At 39.4% G+C, this 21,773-nt stretch overlaps 1 protein-coding gene across 1 annotated transcript in view; it reads left to right on the top strand.

The window, feature by feature from the left end:
• Window positions 1-21,469, top strand: part of PELI2 (pellino E3 ubiquitin protein ligase family member 2) — a 159,499-nt gene extending 138,030 nt beyond the window's left edge. The window contains exons 3-6 of the mRNA XM_090272055.1: window positions 3,793-3,894; window positions 12,041-12,238; window positions 13,818-14,006; window positions 19,416-21,469. Coding sequence (XP_090128181.1) covers window positions 3,793-3,894; window positions 12,041-12,238; window positions 13,818-14,006; window positions 19,416-19,982 — 1,056 coding nt within the window. The 3' untranslated portion in view covers window positions 19,983-21,469. The remainder of the gene's footprint in view (window positions 1-3,792; window positions 3,895-12,040; window positions 12,239-13,817; window positions 14,007-19,415) is intronic.
• Window positions 21,470-21,773: the final 304 nt, after the last annotated feature.

Raw genomic sequence — 21,773 nt, forward strand, 5'->3', positions numbered from 1 at the left:
GGCGTACATTGAATGCCCACATGCCCTAGTGCTGGGGATGGAAGAACAGACAAGACCAGGTCTGCCTTAGAGGCACTAACAGTGTGGATACAGGGAGTCAGCAGCCCTGCCTTCTCACCACAATAGAAAAGGGAATGTGGAAAATCGCTGTTGTCTACCAAGCAAGCTGTTTGGGCTGATTCTCCTTATAATTTTCAAGTGTTTCATTTCCAAATTTGAGTTAGTATAGCAAAATCCCATTATGTTGTAGTAATTGTGTTTGAACTAAATGATAGTGAGTACTAAGAGAAGGCCTCACCCATTCTCTGACAGTTCAGAAATAGATTCCAAAGCAACTTGGGCCTTGAGGAAATTTTTATTTCCGTATACCTGAAATGTTTGACCCCAGTCAGTGAATCTCTAATTTCCTAAAAGCTGTATTTCTGAAAGTCCTATAGTAAATGTTAAAAAGTAATGTTGAAAAATTGATGCTTGTCACCAAAACAAAAAAGCTTAATGCCTTACATACTTTCACCAGAAAGCAAAAACTGATGTCACGCTCGAACTCTCCTCTTAGCTTTCCCTAACCACGTAAATCTGGTCCCACTTTAGACTTTAGTATGCAAACATGATTATTTGGCACCTTTTCCAGTGACGCCCTGGGGTGTCCTGGTTTTGACTGCCAGTTTTGCTCCACATCTCAACCTCAGCTTAGATCGCAAGCTTCCAGCGCCTGCTCATCACCAAGCTCTCCTGCCTGTGGGGGCAGCCTGTGTGGGCCGGGCAGCCTTCCTCCCCCGGCTCAGCAGGAGCTCCCTGCGTGGCCTGCTGGCTGGGGCCTCACCTGCAGACTCTTCTCCCACTTCCCAGTCTTCCCCAAACCTAGAGGCTTTTGGACTGTAGCCCTTGCTGGGATTTCCTTAATCAAAATTCTTAGAAAAAGTGTTTTTCTAATCTGTAAGCATCTACCTCTTCTAACCCTGGTGATTCAGGTTTAGCCACATTAAAAACAACAATAACAGCAAAAACTGGCAGAAGTTTGAAATTGTAAATTTTCTTTAATGGGCTTAATAATTGTATTGTGCTGGGTCAGGTTCAAAGCCTCGAGTCCCTGCACTTCTTGCCTGCTTGGGGTTGGCTAGGCAGGGGTCCGCCTGCGTCTTTGTTTCTCTTTGCTGTGGGCAGTTCCGAGGTATGGCGCCACTTTCCCTATAAACAGACTTTTTAAAATATGTTTCATAGGCTTATAATAGGTAGAGTCAGAAGAATAATTTTAGAATAAAACACCTCAGAAGAATTGGGTCCAGTGACAACTTAGCGCCCATAAAAGGGCTATTCCTGGTGCCTGCCAGAGTGACACAGAGTGGCAGGAGCATGTCCAGGGCTGTTCAAAGTCATGGCGTGAGCACAGCAGGTCTTCCTGGGTCACCGATGTCCCAGCACATTTGGAAAACCTGTTTAAGTGTTAAAACTACAAGCATGCTATGGAGCAGAATACAAAGTTTATAATAATTTTAAGGTAAGATGTTTTGCATGTGAGAAACTTCCCTTCAGGGCTGCTGTCCCAGATGTCACCAGGGGTCTAGCTAAGGCAACTTTGGTAGAAGTTTGACAAGCACTGAGCTTAAGAAAGTGCCATCATACAAAAATATATGACTGTTTAATAGGAGTTGTGTTTTGACATTCGTTACTCCTTATTTTGCAGATAATTGGCAAACTACAGACATTCTTATTTTATGTAATACGCATGCCAAGAAAGTTGTTTTTGAGTTGATGGGTTTGCAAACTGAATACTTGTAAATGCAATAAATACTTTCAAAGAAACCCTAAAATAAATTATTGGATAAATAATTACTCTCTGGTTTAGTTTTGTAAGTTTGAGTTTAATAATATCATTTTCCAGAACATGGTTTATTTTTTCACTTAACTATAAAGACAAACATCCACTCATCTTAAATTGGAAATACTTATGTATTAATTTGGCTTCAAAAAATGTCATTTTATCAGTGCCAATGAATTTGTCTCACCCATACCAACAAAAATTAAAGGTTATATTCATTGCTGAAGTTGAGTAGTATAAGAAGTATTTTTTAGATTCCTGGCCACTTAAATATATAAAATATTATTTAGTACTTGTTTTAAAAATCTTAATGAGGCATGCAAACAAAACATCAGTTCAATTGTGCATTTTCTCAGGGCAGATGATTAAATACCCATGAGATGCTAACTTTAAACTTTATTTGGAATGTTGCACTATTTATTACTCTATGCAATTATATCAGCCAAATATAAATGTTCAGACATTTTCATTAACATTCTATGTATGTCCATCTTCTTCCAAATGCTTTCTTGCTTTTCATATAGTCTGATCTTCAATAAGTGTTTAATAGGTAGGCTTATTAAAGTTTAATTATACTTAATGTAAAAAGAGTAGAAATGAAGATGTTAAAGTAGAACAGATACAATGTAAATGAAATAATTTGGAGTACAGTTTAAGTAAACTTTGTTGTTAATTTAAAACTTTTAAAAGTATGTGACTACAACTTACGATGTGTTCAAAGATATCATGGAGAAAATAAGAACAATATTGTACTGTTGGTTTCTAGATGTTTTTTTAAAAAGACTATTAACTTTAGTCTAAAGGCAAAAGGGTTAAATCTAACTTAGCTACCTTATTTATCAATTCAATAAATATCTGGATTAAACAACTGCTTATAGAATATTTAAATAAGGTGTAGGATAGACTATATGAGGACAGGCCCCTTGTAGTACAGGCTTCGCCTGGTAGGTGAGTATTCTAGGAACCCATCTGTGTCAGTGTACCAGCTGGCGCTGTTGAGAGAGGCTGCATTTGGCATCAGTACATTTTTTTTGAAGATTCTTTCAACATGTTTGCCCATTTCATGATGGCTGATTTACGAGCGCACCTGCCCACACTATGCTGAGTGTTCAGCGGTTTTTGATCAAAAAACAACATGACCTCTGTGCCCCACCCTCCCTAGTCATCTGATCTCACTCTGAGCAACTTTTCTTGTTTCCCTGGAAGAAAAAATTCCTCAAAGGGAAACATTTCACTTATATAGAGGAGGTGAAACAAAAAATGGCTGAAGTCTCTTACTAAAAGGCGTCAAAATCAATGAGTTCAAAAACTGTTTTGAGCAGTGGAAAAAATGTCTCAATAGGGGTAGTGCATCGGATCAAGAGTACTTTAAAGATGATTGAAGTTTAAACATGTGAGAATAAATGCAAAAATGTTTATAAATAAATCCCATGGCGGGGTGGGGGGGTCTACATTGTAAGGATGATTATAGCTGGAAAAGTTCATAATTATATAGAAATTCTTACAGAATATTTGCAATTTTTTCAGTGATTCTTTTACTAGGATTATAATCTCTATTACATAGGTAAAATACTCTAACAATGTTACTGGCTTACTTGTGTGAAATAAGTTTTAAAATTTTAAATGAGTCATGTTAGTTTAAAAATTCTATCACTCAGTTGAGGTAACGTAGAAGTATATTTTTTCTGGGAATATGATTAAAGCAAGTCTTGCAGACTAGTAAATTAGCTTTGAATTTAAATAAGTGGAATATTATTCCGATTAAGACAGACTATTTGGTAAGACCAGAATTGTGACCATTGGCTGCCCTGTAGTTCAGGGCACAGCGCAGGGGTGGCTCTGAGTGTTAGGCAGTGCTGGCTTGGGTTGGGTTTCGCTGGAAGAATAATATCTCTTAACTACAAACAGAACTGTGGTTCAGTTGTTGAAGCAAAAGTTTAATAACTTTTTATATATTTTTATTTCATTATTAGGCGATCAGCTGCAAAGGTCAACACAGTATATCATATACTCTGTCAAGAAATCAGACTGTGGTGGTCGAGTACACGCACGATAAAGATATGGATATGTTTCAGGTAATACTATTTTTAATGGAAATTTTAGAACATTATCCCTTCATGTCTATATTTGATATGTAATTAGAACTTCTAGCGCATTAGCTTTTTGGTGCTGCCCAAGGGGAAAGAGGTGAAGATAATATAAAAATTATTTCTGTTTGGTTTTTGAAAGACTAAGAAAACTTAATTCTAAGACTGCAAAAAAAAAAAAAAAATAGAGATTACATTCTCAGATCACAATGCAATGAAAATAGACTTGAATAACAAGAATAAAAATTTTTATAGCCAGCTACTTTTAAAAGCCAACATGTTTAAAATGCTTCCTAAATAACACTTGAATCAAAGATGACATCAAAATACAATTATAGACCTTTTAAAAAATAACTGGGAACATTATATAGCAAGTCATGAGATATGACTGACAGCATACTCAAAAGAAATGTAAAAATTAAGTGCTTTTATTTGGAAGGAAGGGAAGGAGGGAGGGGAAGGATAGAGGGAAGGAAGGAAAGAAGGAAGAGTCAGTCAAGGAACTAAACATTTATCTCAGAAAGTTATGTTTAAAAGATGACAGAAAGCAAAGGACAGATTGAGGAATCGTTTTAGTGGTAAATAATAGAAAGTCCAGAAATAAATCAAAAGAAAACAGGAGGAAGGGAGTAATAAAGGAAAAACATCATCATTAATTTAAAAAGAGAATTAACTATATCCAAGATTTGGTACTTTAAAACAACAGCAAATTAAAATTAAGGCTAATAAAATTTAAAAATCAGACAAAAGTTGGAAACCACGAGGCTTTGCATTTCTGTAAGGAGAGTTAGATTACTAAATGATGTTGAGACAAATGTCAAAAAACTATCATAGAAGCTAACATTAGAAAGGAATATAAATAGCTCTTACAAATAAGAAAATATGCTTAGCTTATGAAAATAGAAATGTGAATTCAGATCACACAGATACCTTGTTTTGTTTTGTTTTTTAACTTACCAGACTGGCAGAAATCCAAAAAGTTTTGTCAGAGATGTGGGGAGACACTTTCCTACATGCTATAGATTGGTACAGCCTCTATGGGGCAGTGATTTGGAAATAACCTATGAAAAATAAAAGATAGTTAAGCTCTTAGACTCAACTCTTTTCCTCCTAAAGCTACCCTTACATACCTGCAAAATGGTATTTTTATCAAGTTATTGCTTGAAACATAGTTGAATAATAAAAGTTTACAAAGAACCTAAACATTCTTCAGTAGGGGACCAGTTTCATGAATTTGGGGACAGCCATACAGTTGGGGCCTCCAGGGCTATAAAACAATAAGAAAAAGCTCTATGTGCAGACACAGAAAGAGTTCCAAACATATTTAATAAATCAAATATTAATACTATTAAATATATTGAGCCATTGATAGTATCATATTTAATTAAGATTACTAACTGTTGAATGTTAATAATTAATGTTATTAAATATATTAAATTTTAAATAATGTGTTAATTACTAAATATTAAATTAGTATAATTGAATGTTTAAATAATGCTTATATGCATTAAGTAAAGCAATTGTCTTCATGGGGAAGAGGACTAGGCAGGTGGTACAGGGAGATGTTTCATACTTTTTGATTTTTTGAACTTTGTGAATGTGTTAGCTATTTAAAATAAATTATAGATAGAACCATCATCATAGTGATAGGTATAGATATAGTTATGTAAGTGCCAGTTTGAACTCAAAAGTAAGATATATCGTATTTAGACAAATTATTAAGTGGTTTTACTCTTCATGATGTTTCATTTTATAATATTCCAAATGTTTTTTCTTCTCATTCTACAGAATAAACTCTCTTCCTAAATAAGTATATATATATACTTCCCTGTTGATATTTTTACTGGACTTCATAATAATTCCTTTTTTAAATGCTTTACAAAATTATGCAACTTTCCTTTGTAAGATTTTTTATACTGTTTTACAGAGAGAAGATCCTCAATACTAAAAGAGTGAATTAAGAAAAGCTTTAAAATAGTAAATGTATTTTTTTATTAAATGTGTACATTAAATATACAGGGGTGGGCAAAAGTAGATTTATACTTGTAATACAACAATTAATAAATAATTATAGAAGAATAAACTTTCATTTACTCACAACTGTAAACCTACTTTTGCCCACCCCTGTATACTTTAAAATAATTTCTTTAAAGGTTTACATTTGTTGGTGGCACATTTTTTACCACTTAAAATCAACAAGTCACCTGAAACCAAGCTGTATTGATTCCGTCTTTCCCTTGGACCCTTCAGCTGCGAAGAGAGGGGTGGGTCTGCTGCATGGGCAACAGCAGACCCTCCATATCACCCTGCCCAGGCTCTGTAGCTTCAGCTTCACTGGAGAGGACACTCCAGCGTCATCGCAAGATGTCGATTCAACACGGGAGGAGACAGATACCGTGTCATTCCCGAGTCGGACTGCACAACCATTCTCGGCGGTGCAGATAGACTCTTAAGAAGCTACACCATCGTCTCTCGAGACGGACGGCTGCCGATGACGACTATGATAGTACATGTAATTTCATTACTATTCCTTAAGTGACATGTTGTGACATAAATTGTGTATTCTTCACTACTGTGCAATCACATTTTTCTTAAATTCTTTACTTTTTTCCTTCCCATCTCTGCAAATGCAGAAAGAATGAAAGACTTAGCTGGATTTTTTTCAGCTTCTGTTACTGACTTATTTTTATTGTGGTAAGAACACTTAACTATGAGGTCTACGCTTTTCACAAATTTTTAAGTGCACAATACAGTATTTTTAAGTGCAGACACAATGTTGTTCAGCAGATCTCTAGAACTTATTTATCTGGTGTGACTGAAACTTTATACTTATTGAACAGGGATAAAATAAAGAGAGGAAAAAGAAAAGAGTACTAAGTAAAATGTGAAGAAGAAAATAGTTGATGAAGGCAATCAAAGGAAATGGTGAAATGTCTTTCAGAGCCCTGTGGTATAATGCGCAACACATTCCAATCGCGAGGGCGAGCAAGGTGGCGGGTCTCAAGGCCAGTGTGAGACGTCTTTCCTCTCTGATTTCTTAGTTTCATAGGTTTTGGCCTGGGTGCTGCAGTGACTCAGATTTTTAGTTTTTGTTTGTTTGGTTTTTCATTTAGTTGGCTTATAGTAGTTTTAGATGGTAACATTAGCATCAATATAGTTGAGAAAAATGTTTAAAAGTGTAAATCCTTAATTCATAATCTATTCTACTATTTCTTAACAAACTTGACATTACTTGCTTGAACTTGTTGTAGAGCACAGTGTTTACAGTGTGCATACATAAGAAACTGCTGAACAGATTTTAACAAATGAACCACTAAACCACACTAAATTCTAAAAAAAAAAAAAACTACTATCAACATTTTTTTCAATAGTAATTTCTTAAAAGATGTGTGTGTGTGTGTGTTTCACAGCGTTCAAGCTCACTGTCATAACTAATCAGTTTCATTTCTCGAGTACCTACTATGTGTCAGATACTCATCTAGTTCCTGTCCATAGACAGCTAAGGCTGCCCTCTCAGGGAGGGAGCCTGCCTCCCAGAGGAGACAAGCAGACCACAAACAAGCAAGCATTCCAGGCACAGTGCCAAGGCCCCCAGGCGGGCCCAGAGTGAGGGCAGAGGGAGATGAAATGAGATGATCTTGGAAGGGGGAACAGAGGCCAGAGAGGTAGGCCTTTTTTTACTCTAGGTAAAGAACTTAGATTTTATTCTAGGAGTTTAGAAGACGCTGTTGGAGAATTTTAAGCAAGAGAGAGGTATACAGTAGTTCCTCTCTATATCACGGTTCACTTATCGCGGCCTCACTGTGTCACAGGATTTTTAAAAATATATTTAATTATTTATCGCGGATTTTTTGCTATATCACAGGATTTTGTGGTACTGTGTTCGTATGTTGTTAAAGTTACATAGGTTTAAGTGTGTAGAATATGTTTAAGAACATAAGTAGTGTTTATGAAAGTGTGGAAAAGGTTAATAAGGGACTGGGAACGGTTTTATAAGTGTGTGGGAAGGGTTTATAAAGCCTTAAAATATATATAAATACTAAAATAAATGTAACGTTCCTACTTTGCACATTTTCACCTATCGCAGGGTGTCTAGAACATAATACCCGTGATAAGTGAGGGAGTACTGTAATCTGATTTATGTTTCTAAAAGTTGTCTCCAGCTACTGTCTATAGAGAAGGTCAGAGGCCAGTGGGAGCCTGGGAGACAGTTTGGAGGCTAAGGTAATGCGATCCAAGTAAGAGCTGAGGGTAACGGGAACTAAGGTGGGGAAAGGTGTGTTTTGGAGGTAAACTTGACAGGATTTACACAGTTAAATGTGGGTGTGGATGAAAGAATCAGGAATAATCCTTGGGTATTGATTTTTAGCCTGAGCAAATGGGACATCAGTCACTGACATTGGGAACCTAGGGGTTTAAGGGGATCCAGGTTCTATTTGGAACAAGTTGAGATGCTTATTAGACACCCAAGTGGAGCTTGGGTGTGCTAGTCTGAAGGTCAGGAGAGAGATCAGGGTTTTGTGGCTAATAAATGAGTTTAATGAGATTTCCTAGGAAGAGAAGGGAAGAGCCCTATTTACCAACTAGTCTGGAAGGGTTTTGTTCTTTGAATACCAGGTACAAATGTGCCAGGATATGCTGGCTGATTACAAGCCCTAGTGACCTCAGCAACGGTGGTTTCAGTAGAGTCGTGGGGAGAGCAGCTTAGTTGGAGGGGATGGCGGAGAGATGCTAAGGAGGTAAGGGAATGGAGGCAGTAACTAGTGACAGGTTTTTCAAGAAATATTACTGTTAAGTGGGTCAGAGCAGTGCAGCAGTAGCTTGAGGGTTGCTTGCAGGTGAAAGCAAGTGTTTTAAAGATGAGAGACTAGTCTAAAATAGTGCTGTGAAGCTGTACTCGGCAGAGCGGCACAACGTCCGTTAGTGCAGAGCGGGGTGAGGGAGAAAGTGTAAACTGTTACAGCACTTTGGAATTTCTGACACATTGAAACAAGTGATTATTTTTCTAATACTCATTTTTATTGCATTTTTTAAAGGTATCAGTGGCAGGTTGAAATTTAAAAAACAACAAAACTAGTTCTTTATTCCACAGAGGCACAGTTTGAGAAGCTCCAGGTTGTTTGATAGCTGATGGCATGATCCAGTCTCAAGAGAGAAACTGATGGTTCAGGATAGGCAGCAGAGGCAGGAGCAGATGTCAGGAGGGAAATCCTTAGGAAATGGAGAACATCGGGGTCTCGGGCATCAGTGGAGAGATTGGGCCTGAATAGCAGCAGCTATATTTCATCCTGGTCATAAGGAAAGCCAGATGATGTTACAGGTGCAGGGACATGGGAAGGATGGGTCTGGGCAATGTGAGGGAGGCTCTTTCAGGTGCCCCTGTACTATCTTACCTGTGCTGACTTCAACTGACAACCAGGCAAACCCAGACTTTTCTCACATATAATAAAATATAAAGTGCTGAATGATGCTGTGCTTGTGACTCTCAGTAGCAGGGATTAAAATTCTCCCTATAGCTACCGTAAGAATGTTAGCACTATATGAATATCAGATGAAATTCAGAAACATCTTGGCTTATCTACATGAGTGCTCTTAAAATAGTGTAGAGTTGATCCAGTAAAGAAAAGAAAGGACAGGATCCAACTTTTCAAAGTGGATAGTGAGTTTTCAGTAGGAAAGTGGCTCAATTTTTTCCTGGCAAAAGCACCATGACATTTGTGACCTACAGTTTAAAATTATACTAGCACTCTGCAGGTTAAAGTGGAAGTGAATTGATAAACAAATCCTGTATGACCAGTCAGATAAATATCATGCCTTGAAATAATTGATCTTTGCAGTGTGTTCCAATTGGAATAAAATGTCATGTTTTACATCAATTTCAGTTAATGTATCAAGACATTAACTTGATACATTGGGATGAAATCAGGATGGCCTTTCTTGAAGAGAATAATCTCTGTAGACAGGAGCAGTTGTGTGACATTCTCCTAGAACATGGTTTTAGCTTTGAGCTCATAACAGCTTAAAAAGGCATTACCCTCTTCCATGGAGGTGATGAACTTCAGTCAGAGACTGTGTTGTGAGAACTCTGGGTTTTGGCTGGTGACCAGGCAGTTTGGAAATTAATATTTTACTCCTAAGCTTCATTGGAATAGAGGTTCGGGTAGGTTTGTGTCTGAATTTGGAGTCGTCTTTATTTTCTCCTTTTTACTTACCTATATTTGTGAAATATTTTGCATAAGTATTTTTTACTTCTTTAATTGCATAAAAGCTTTTTAAGTGAAATAAGTCAGACAGAGAAAAACAAATACTGTATAATATCACTTATGTGTGGAATCTTTTAAAAATCAAAATCATGGAAACAGACTAAAATGGTGGTTACCAGGAGCTGGAATGGGGGTGGGAGGTACGTGAAAAATAGGGAAATGTTGGTCAAATATTACAAACTTCCAGATGTAAGATCAGTAAGTTCTGGGTATTTCCTCTATGGCATGGTGATTATATACTTGAAAGTATCTAAGAGAAGAGCTTTTAAAAAAAAGACAAAAAAAATTAAGAGTGGTCTGAATCAGAGCTACTGAGTTACACACCCAGCTTTTAAATGAGTCTAGCAGAGAGAAGATTCTACAACTGTAGAAGGATGAATTGTATGATTATCTGATTTCATAATATCTCTAATTTACATTTTATGTTGCATTTTTAAAACAAGTTTTAGGTTTCTAAACCTGAAATGCATACATTCAGGTAATATGCGTCTACTTAAGTTGATACATTTCGGTGAACCCAGTGGTTTAGTTTATTCCAAGCACATTTCATTAGGACAAGAAACTAAGGTTTGTAAAAAAACAAGAGAAAATAGATGTCTGCTGTTGGTTGGTTTGAGATAGTCTGTGCATGCAAATGTATGTGGGAGATTTACAAAAGAAATTTAATGTTGTTTCAGGAAGCAAGCAGATCTAAATTATGCAAGATATACTAATAGTTTCCCCTTTATGCATTTGAATTAAAAGTTTATTAACATTGTGTATGTTTTAGATAGAATTTTGAGATCAGGATAAAGATACCTGGCAAATTGACTTTCGGGGACCTTACATGTACACATCTGTGTTCCTGTCATTCTGAAGCTTCAGAATCAAAGTCACTGTTGTTAGAACATTAATCTGTTTAGGGAGAAATGATTCGTTTACATATACGTAAGTTAAGAAGTCTCTTTGGCATATGTAACATTTATCACCATTTTCCAGTTAGAGATTCATAGAACATGATTACATAAACATTTTATTATTTTGTCTTGAAATTTCCTTACTTGTAAACAAATTCTTAACTTCTCCCAGTTCACAAGACAGAGCAGTACCTATCTTATTTGGACTTCCTGAACCTGTAAGATCTGGGCAAGGAAATATATTCTTTCTGGCAGCATTTTTACTTATCAAGGAAAGTATGCCAACATAATATTATTGACAACTTTTTAGACTTTCCCAAGAGAGTTTTTTAAAAACCCAAATTTGAATTGTTAAGACCAGCTTTTTAAATATTTCATTTGACTACATCCAAACGTTGGGCTGAATTGTATAGCCTTTTCCATCCTTGTTATGCTGAGGAATGGCAACAGGTATTTGATCTGTATGTCCGGGTTAGGGCTGTTTGTGCTCTGAGCTCTGAGTCACTGGTGGAGTGGCACAGTGGGCAAAACCAGTTCCTGGAGCTGGACAGGGATGGGGGCAAGAGTTCCTTTGTTTATTGGCTTCCTTTAAAACCTTGCTTTTTCCACCTGGAAAAATACACACACACACACACACACACACACACACACACACACACACACACACACACACAGATGTATCATCAAAGTAATGCTTCTGTCTGATCCAAGAGGTACAGTCTGTTTTGGTTAACATCTTTTTCCTCCAGAATACAAAATTGAGCTTTTCTTTTAACATTTAAAATCTGATGGTTGGTTAAACCATAACATCTCCCTGAGTTATTAAATAAGAAAAGAAGAACTGAATTTTTTCATTAAGTTCTGACCTTCAGGGCAGAGATAATGAATGTTAAAGAAATCCTGAACACTCATTCCTTTAAGCAAAGTGTAGTGACATATTTTTCGAGGGAGTTATGAGTATTTTGATTTACTTAGGTGGGCAGATCGACAGAAAGCCCCATCGACTTTGTCGTCACAGACACAGTTTCTGGCGGTCAGAACAGTGACGAAGCCCAGATTACACAAAGCACCATATCCAGGTTTGCCTGCAGGATTGTCTGTGACAGGAATGAACCTTACACAGCACGGATATTCGCAGCCGGATTTGACTCTTCCAAAAACATATTTCTTGGAGTAAGTACTATTAATATGTGCATCGTCTCAAGAAAAATACCCATTGTTATCATATATAACATTTAATTGTGATCCCAAAATTTGCTTTACATGATGCCTCTAGTGACATTTTGAGATTTTAGTTTTCCAATGGCCAATTTGAAAAGCTGTTATTAAAAATCTGAAAATAATGGTCATTATTTCTTTTTATTTGTTATAGTAATTATAATCTGTACAGTAATTGCTTTTAAAAATATATCTAAACATCACTCATAATGCAATTATGGTAGATTTAAGGGGGTTTATTTCATAGGGAAAATAAATGATCAAATCTAGATAATTAGGCTTCAAAGGGAAAAATTATTCATTATTCATTCATTCAAAAATTGAGTGTTTGCTGTGTTACATATTGGGTTATAAATGTGATATCATAGAGAACAAAACATTTAAAATCTATGCTGCTGTTTAATTTCCATGTAAATTAAACCCAGAAGTTCTAACGAATATCCAGTTTTCATATAGTTCCTTTTTGAATCAGGATGTTTTTGTAGGGAAAAAAAATGCACTCAAAATGGCCTGAACCATAATAAAAAGGTATTATCCCCGGATTACAAGAAGCACCAAGGAAGGCCAGGTTAGGGGTGGTTATTCAGTGGTTCTGTGACCTCCAAGGAACCAGGTTCTGTCTGGCCCCCTGTCTCCCCAGGCCCATTGGCTTCAGTGGGTAAGGTCTTCTCTGGGTGAGAGGTGGCACCTGCACTGCCACATGACGCCCCCCGCGGCATGGCAGCTGCCCACTGAGGAAGAGGCGGCAGAGACACTGTGGATCCTGTGTCTCTTTGTTGCATGAAGAAACCTTTTCAGGAAGCCTCCCAGAAGACTCACTCAGGTGCCCTTGACCTGAAGTCAGTCACATGCCCAGCCCTGAACCAGTTACTGGCAAGGGGCTGGGACCATCATAACTGGCTTGTCGTAACCAGGATTTACCTGAGTCATGGGAACAATATCTGGCTCTGTCCCTAAGAGAGAAGAGCAAAATCACTGTGGCAGAGTCATCCAAGTGCCTGTCCTGCCATTATATCAAGCTTTTGGGCCTTCCACCTGTGAGGGTGTAGGTGCTGACTCAGGAAAGCATAGAGGCCACAAATTGTTGTCTTCACATTTGTTGAACTTTTGTACGTTTAATGGAAATGTCTTCCCTTCCTCTGCACATTTCCCCGATAATGAGTTCATATAAAGCATCTTTAGATAATGAGATGAAAGCACTACAAAAATAAACTGAAGAATACACCAGATTCTGGAACTACCTGGGGTGGGGGATGGAAAAAGAAATCTGTGAGGGAGAGACCCAGGCATTGGGTTATTTTTTTAAGCTCCCAAGATAAATGTAATGTGTCTCTGGAGATAAATTATTCATTTATTTTACCACTTCTTTTATATTGTTGGGCTAATTGCATATTTTATCGTTCTGATTACATTTTAAGTAGAAAATTAAAATTCACCAATTTCCTCCCCTCTGCTCCTACCCAATATTTTTAGAGATTCTAAAATCCCTTCATTTTTTAACATGATCTTAATGTGCTTATTTTCTGTTCTCCAGGAAAAGGCAGCAAAATGGAAAAACCCCGATGGCCACATGGATGGGCTCACCACAAACGGGGTCCTGGTGATGCATCCCAGAGGGGGTTTCACCGAGGAGTCCCAGCCCGGGGTCTGGCGCGAGATCTCTGTCTGCGGAGACGTGTACACCTTGCGAGAAACCAGGTCGGCCCAGCAGAGAGGAAAGCTGGTGAGTAGACTTCACTTTGAAAAATGCAACAAACGACAGGAACCTGACTCGAGGACTGCCCTCTCCTGCCCTGAAATAAATTCAGAATCTTTGTACAGGCCACGTGTGGGCACCACTGACCCAGGAGAAGGAGAATTCTGCACGCCCCTGCAAAGGAGGGAAATGGCCTCACTTCCTTTAACGATTAAGCTTTTCTCATAACAGAAGAAAATTATCTTTTGTTCCTTACAGCTTTTAAAAGCATAATCTTTTATTATATCATTCACCACAAAATGCCACTTACATTCATTTTAAGAAGAATGAACTTATTTTTAGTGTAAAACTTTACTAATTTGGAAAAATCCTAAACAGTTTAAGACTAAGTAGTGAAACTGTGATTTACAGAATTATTTACTAGATTTTCCAGAACTAAAGGATAATTAATTATAGCTTTTTGAATTTATAGTAAGAAATTAATACATAATTCCATATATAATTTGCCAAAATTGTAGTTACAGCCTTTCACATGAAATAATTCGTATAGTACATTGACTTGGCATGCTAATATGTTCCTAGAACTATTACTACTTACCTCAAATGCCCTAAAGCAGTTGATTTTTTAATGCTTTCTTTTATGGAGAATAATTATAATACATTAAATGAGAAGCTTTGGGTTTCTGATCTTACCATAGTTCTGAGGCACATTGCACAAAAGTTCTTAATAAATTTTTCACTCCAGTACTTTTAATTGTTAGGTAGAAACTAGGACAAGAGGGAACAAATGTTTTCTTCAGAACTCCCATAGAAAAAAATATAGGGAAATAGAGGATTGTGAGCATTTTTCAGAGAAAAAGATGATAACCATAGATTTTTGAGGTGGAAAAGAAGATAGGGCACTATTTTACTAACCTGGTTTGCTGTTCTCCACTGGCTATTGATTTTTAGGAAATTGTTTATATTTCTGTTTTACACCATTATTCAGCTACAGGTACAGCTTCTTTGTCTGACAATAAAGCCCAGCCTTGGAGGATCATGGCTGAATAAATGTAAGAAACATTTTCTAAGAAAGGCCAAGCAAATTCAATCAACTTTGTCTAAACATTTTTAAAGAGATTTTAAATATGGAATAGAATATAAAAGCAGTTTTTCTAAATAACTTTGTCTCTGATCACCAGACAGTGTTACACAGCCCTGGCCTAGGTTGGCCAGAGTGGCCGTTAATCATTCGAATAGCAACAGTGGGAAGCCAGTGAAAGGTTGCCGGGTGCAGGCACTGCATTGACATTTCAGAGATATCAGCTCTGAATTGAAGCCGCACAACAGTCTTATTGGGGAAGTGGAATTGCTCCCATTATATGGATGAGGAAAGTATGGTAAAGAGAGGTTAAATATTGCTCAATGTCACAAAGTTAGAAGGTGACACCAGACTTGATTGAAACTCAGGCCCTCCTGATTGAAAGTCTAGACTCCTGGCCGCCACTCCGTACCATCTTGTGGGGAGTCACACCTGGCTCTCACCTGAGATGGTTCACACCAGAGCATTTGTCTCCTGGGCGTATGTAAAGCATGGGCAGCAATCATGAAGGGTTTCTTTGTCCAAGAGGGCACGTCCCAGGGTGTATGTCTTGCCCACTCTGGTGACTGAGGAGTGACCTGGCTCACATTTCTGTAGTGAGCCAGAGAAGTTTACAGTGCCACGGAAACAGCTCCAAAAAGAGCTTACATGAATGGATTGTATTAAATAGAGACTAACTTTAAAGTTTTTCCTGTAAGTGGCCCTTAAACCTACATAAGACTGTTCTGTGCTATTTGACCCAGCCAACAGTAAATATTTCCAGGTTTCTGCCCTGGCTGCTGTGGCTCAGTGGATTGAGCATCGGCCTGCGAACCAAGTGTCACTGGTTCGATTCCCAGTCAGGGCACATCACTAGGTTGCACATCAGGTCCCCAGTTGGGGGCGCAAATGAGAGGCAACCACACAGTGATGTTTCTCTCCCTGTCTTTCTCCTTTCCCCTCTCTCTAAAAATAAATAAATAAAAATTAACAAATAATTTAAGGGGGGGGGGAGATTTCCAGGTTTCCATCAGTCTGAATTTGGGCTTGTGGGTTACACCGTGGGGATGAAGGGACCCATCCTCCCTGCGATCCCCTCTTGTTAACTTGGAGGAGTTGTCTCTGTCCATGATGAAAACCTACTGATTTCTTTGCACTTCTGTTCCAATGTGTGACTTTGTGGTCCTGTACATGTTGCTGGTAGCAGTTGATATAAATTATGTTTATCTGGAGATATCATTTGTAATTTAATATGAAACTATGGAGACTAAAGTGATCAGCTAGAAATCCAGAATATATGTCATGACAATAATCAATGCCTCTTGGTAGAGTGTTTTGTATTAATGTCATACTCAGTGTTTAGTGTGAATCAATATACTCTTGTGTTTTTAAATCACCACAGTTTCTCATTATTACAGCAAATGATGAACCCTTGGTACTTTGTACTTGATCAACATAATTAAATGTAAGGGAAATATTTTTTTCAGAAGCTTAAGCCCCTGAGTAAATACATAGTTGAATGAACTGAGTTGTGTCCTCCTCATTTACCTGGCTAATGATAACATGGTAACTCAACATTGCTCTGGTAGACTCTTGAGTGATTTTATCAAATTATATTTGAGGTATTTATTAAACTATATTGGCTTTGTGTAAAATTAGAGAAATTCGGTTGATTACTTACCTAATTTTAGGTGAAATTATAAAAATAACCATAGTGTTACTACATGTAGGCTGTAAAGTGTTTTGTGTTATTCTCTCTTAGACATTACTCAGAGCAACACTGTGAGGCCAGTGTTGTTACTGTTGCCATTTATAGATGAGGAAACCAGGGCTGTGAAAGGTAGTCACTTGTCATAAATGGCAGATAGGGGTTTGAATTCCCTTCTCCAAGCTTAGCCATCTGATACGTTGGGACCATTAGGTTTTAACAATCTCACTTCCACAACCCTGTCTATTCTTGCCCTTTTTTTTTTTTTTTTTTTTTTTTTTTTTTTGGTAGAATTTAAAAAAGAAAATCCAAACTCTTGCCTCTTCACAGTGGTATCTTCATTATTCTGCCCCCCACCCCCTACTATATTCTGGAGAAAAGCTATATATTTTGTTCATAGGTAGAGGAAGCACAGAAGAAATAACAAATAAGAGGGAAAACAGGCTACTGTTTGGGCAGTCACTGAATATTAGTGGTTCCGAAGTCAGACCATAGTTACCAGTCCTGGTTCTTCCATGTAATAGGTCTGCATTCTTGAATCAGTGACATCCCAGTGAGACCTGAAGGATGAGTGGGAGTGCGCCAAGCCAAGGGGTAGGCATGGGACAGGTGTGGTGGAGGATTCTATTCAGAGGGCACTCGTGCACATGCCTGTGGGCAGTCCAGCTTCATGCATTCACGGACCTGAACTCCATGCACCCAGCATGGGGCAGCCCCGTTCCATAGTTAGCTACAGTTGCCCTAGTTGAGTGGCCGTATTGTGAATGGTAAGAAGTTTGGGCTTCGTCCTGACTGCAGTTGGAGAGCCAGCACGGTCCTTTGAGCCAGAGAATGACAATTTCTGATCTTCCCATTCCTCTCTTTCCCTTATGTGGCTCTTTTTCTGCACCCCAGTGTTAGTGGGAGGGGGTGCCCTGCCTCTGTCCTCATCCTCCCTGCCCTACCAGGGACCCTGCTGGGCAGTGTCATCCACTCCAGGGCTTCAGCTTGATGCTGATAAATCCCAGGTGTGCTTCTCTGAGCCACATCTGTCTCACAGGCTGCAGTCCCACATGCCTTCTGTGCACTACAGTACAGACACTGTGCACAGCCCACAGATCCTACACACCCCAAACTGACCTATCTCTTCTCCCAAATCTGCCATTCCTGCTAGATTCCCCATCCACAGAAAGCCCATTTTAGGTAGACAGTGAGTGAAGCCAGATACATAAAAGGCTTCCTAAATCAGGAGCTAAGGGCTGTGAGTCTAATTCCTCTGTATTTGATACCTGTGCCTCTTGTCTGTCATCACTGATATTCTCTTTGCTGTGCTGTACCCGCCCTCTTTGCTTGGAGGGAGGGTTCTCTTGTTTCCCACCTCTAGTCTATACCCTCCAGTCCATCCTCCACGCCTCCTTTGGAAAGGCAAATCTGTTCTTTCATAGCTTCCTAAAACTGCCCATTGACTCCTGTGGGCACTGAGGCCACCTCTGCAGCTTGGGCCTCTTGTCCTGCCCCCCACGCCCTGCACCCCATCCAGACACGTTCAGCTATGTATGGAACCTTGCTCAACTCCTTGTCCCCTCAGTTGCACATGGTGTTTGGCATTGTCATACCTCCTTATGGTGTGCTTCCTATCCTACTCGCTGACTCCTGACACTATCTTTTTCAAACATCTGTGCAAGGAAAACCCTTTTAAATACCATTCCTGACTGCCAGCATCAAAGTCATAGTAGCAAACATTTAAACGGTGCTTACTGCATCCCAGACATTGTTCCAAGCACTTTATTTCTATTAATGTTTTTAACCCTTACAATCCCCTAATCTGTAGTTTACAGAAGAGGAAAATGACATGCCAGGACTTTAAGTAACTGCCCAAGGTCTCAGAGCTAGGAAGCGGCAGAGCTGGGGTTCAGACCCAGGCAGTGGGCTCCAGAGTCCACGCTCGTAGCCTCTGTGGTGGTGTGGCCTCGCGTAGCACTTGCAGCACTTGTTGACCTTCAGCTGGAGCCTGTCTGGCTTCCCCTTCTAAGGAATGAGCTCTGCAGGATGGGGGGGCGGGGGGGGTGTTGGTCTTGCACCCCAGGCTTAGAGCACATGCTGCACGTGGAGGCAGCAGTCCGAATCCTGCTGAGCTGACTGTGCTTCTTGCCAGCTGTTCATCAGCCTGTGAGTGCCTAGGCCGCCTTCTCAAAATTGGATGCTCCCATGGAGCACTCCGGCTCCAAGGCCTACCAATGCAGGATAAAAGGCATTGTCAGAAGCCAGGGGTGGGCAGGAGCTGGGGGAGCACTGCAGTCGTGACTGCAGGGCCCCGTGGGGCCTTCTGGATTGTTTGTGGGAAGTGAGTGCCATCTTCACCAGATGGACCGGTAGGACGTCAGAGAGTAATTGTGTTAACTGACTTGAGGAAAAACCTGAAATTTGTGCTCATTGAAATTGTCACTGCCTTCACTGAACACATCCAGGGGGTAGTGTGTGCACCTTTAGCATGTAAGTACTGTATCCAGTGTTCCCTTGAGGAAACTGAGGCTCAGGCAGACCAGGTTACTCCCCAGCCCTGTCTTTAGTGGGTGACTGCCTCCGTGAGCTTACTTCCAAGATGACTCTTTTGTTTTGAGAGGAAAGACTATCAGAGCAATTTGCCGAGTTCTGCTTTTTAAATGCATGTCTGTCAAACTCGTTCCAGGTGGAGACAGAGACCAACGTGTTGCAGGACGGCTCCCTTATCGACCTGTGCGGGGCCACCCTCCTCTGGAGGACAGCGGACGGCCTCTTCCACACGCCGACGCAGAAGCACATAGAGGCCCTGCGGCAGGAGATCAACGCGGCGCGGCCGCAGTGCCCCGTGGGGCTCAACACGCTGGCCTTCCCCAGCATCAGCAGGAAGGAGGTGGTGGAGGAGAAGCAGCCCTGGGCCTACCTCAGCTGCGGCCACGTGCACGGCTACCACGACTGGGGCCACCGCAGCGACACGGAGGCCAACGAGCGGGAGTGCCCCATGTGCCGGACTGTGGGCCCCTACGTGCCACTGTGGCTCGGCTGCGAGGCCGGCTTCTACGTAGACGCAGGGCCGCCCACGCACGCTTTCACCCCGTGCGGACACGTGTGCTCGGAGAAGTCTGCGAAGTACTGGTCTCAGATCCCGTTGCCGCATGGGACGCACGCCTTCCACGCCGCCTGCCCCTTCTGTGCCACGCAGCTGGTCGGGGAGCAGAACTGCATCAAACTGATTTTCCAGGGGCCCGTTGACTGATGCCCTTGACAGCCATCTACGACTTTATTAACAAGTTACTGTGAAGATTTTTGCCACTAACTCTCGATTTTACCTTTTTATAATGCTGTTTATTAAGGGGTGGGGGGCGAGGCTGGGAGGAAAGCGGGAACATAGTGATGAAAAAACATGCTAGGAATTTAACAGATATCAGTGGTGTGTTGCATGCTCCAAACAGCAGCATCGTCATTGAAGTCTGCCTGATTAAACCACATTAACTCATAATTGGATTTCAAACGCCATGCTTTTATTTTAACCTTGGGTTCTTAAACAAGTTTTTATTTCTTTTGTAGCTTTGGATAACACTTTAAATCATATTTTACAAATGAAGAACTGTATTCAAAAGTTGTTGGCTCATAATATGCCATCCTCCGTGCTGCAGCGTGTAGGTGTTGCCTGAAAGACAATGTCTAGAAATACCCGATACCAGCTAGAATTTGACCGCATACCGAAGGAACAGCTCTATAAGATGCTATCGGTGGGCAGGAGACCCTAGGCACAGGCGGTGGTTTTGAAATCTGAGGCTTTTTTTTTGACTTGTTTTTCTTACTTTTGGAGGGAGAGGATATTCATATGTTGTCCTGTTTTTTATTTGTTTGTTTTTTAGTTAACTTTGGTGGAATTTGATTATTTTATACACACATTCACCAAATACCTTGGCATTTCAAACAAAAAATTTTCCATAATTTTTTAAAGTCTGCCTTTTATTTTTGTCTAACATATTTTGTCCCCGATATTCATCCTGCATGGCCAGAACTGTTTGGTTGGTTAAAATGTAGCAACTTTTAAAAAATTCTTCCACTGAGGGTGATTATTGCAACAGCAAACATGGCCTAGGTACTACAATAGCAAGTTCGTTTGCTTACCAAACTGTTTTAAGATTTAAGAGCAATTAAAAATGAGATTTTACTTTTGAAAACCACTTGTTGGGATTTCATAATTTTTTTCTTCCTTAAGAAAGCCAAAATTCTGTGAGCCTAAAAGCAGCATATCACAATGGCACAGGCATTTTTATTCACTCCCTTTCCACCATCTGTCCCCTTGCCTCACAGCCTGTAAGCTGGAAGTTTTGAAAATGTTTGCAAATCAAAATCCATTTAAATGTGATCATTAGATATACACAACACCAAGTGGTACATCTGCAGAGAACATTTGAAATTCCTGATTTAAAGAGAGCAAATGTTTACGGAGGATTAATTAAATCAAAATTTCAGATGAGCTCCTCCATCCCTCTCTGTTATTTTCATTTCTTTTGGAATAATAGTTCTTGGGTGCCCATTCTGTGTAGCACTACTTGCAGGATGGAAAGATCCTTTGGGACAAAGCTGGCTGAGATAACATAGATCCTTGCCACGTGGAACAAGTATTTATTTAAACTAACATCCTCTTAAATTGACCATTGTGCATCTGTGCTACATTTTTTAACTTTCGTAAAGATACCTAATTTATATGGTTCTAATATACTATATCCATACTTGAACTGGTTTTTCCATGTTTTGCCTACTGGCAAACATTTTGCCTGTTTTCAATTGTTCTAACCCATTTTTGAATGTCCTTTTCCTTAAAGTGGTAAGATATATTATGCTTAATTGCTGCTGTTTAATTTGACTTAATATATAAAAAGTTAAGCCTCTCAGTTATAAAATAGCTTTACTTTTTAATGGAGGTTATTGTGGAGGATGAGATATTTTTGTTTTGGTAGGTTTTAAGTGATGTGAAAATCCAGTGACAGTCCTCTTATTGATAGCTTACTCTGTTCTGTGTAGCATACCC

The sequence above is a fragment of the Furipterus horrens genome, unplaced genomic scaffold, assembly GCF_987537825.1.
Source record: "Furipterus horrens unplaced genomic scaffold, mFurHor1.1.pri manual_scaffold_3, whole genome shotgun sequence".
Taxonomy (NCBI): Eukaryota; Metazoa; Chordata; class Mammalia; order Chiroptera; family Furipteridae; genus Furipterus; species Furipterus horrens.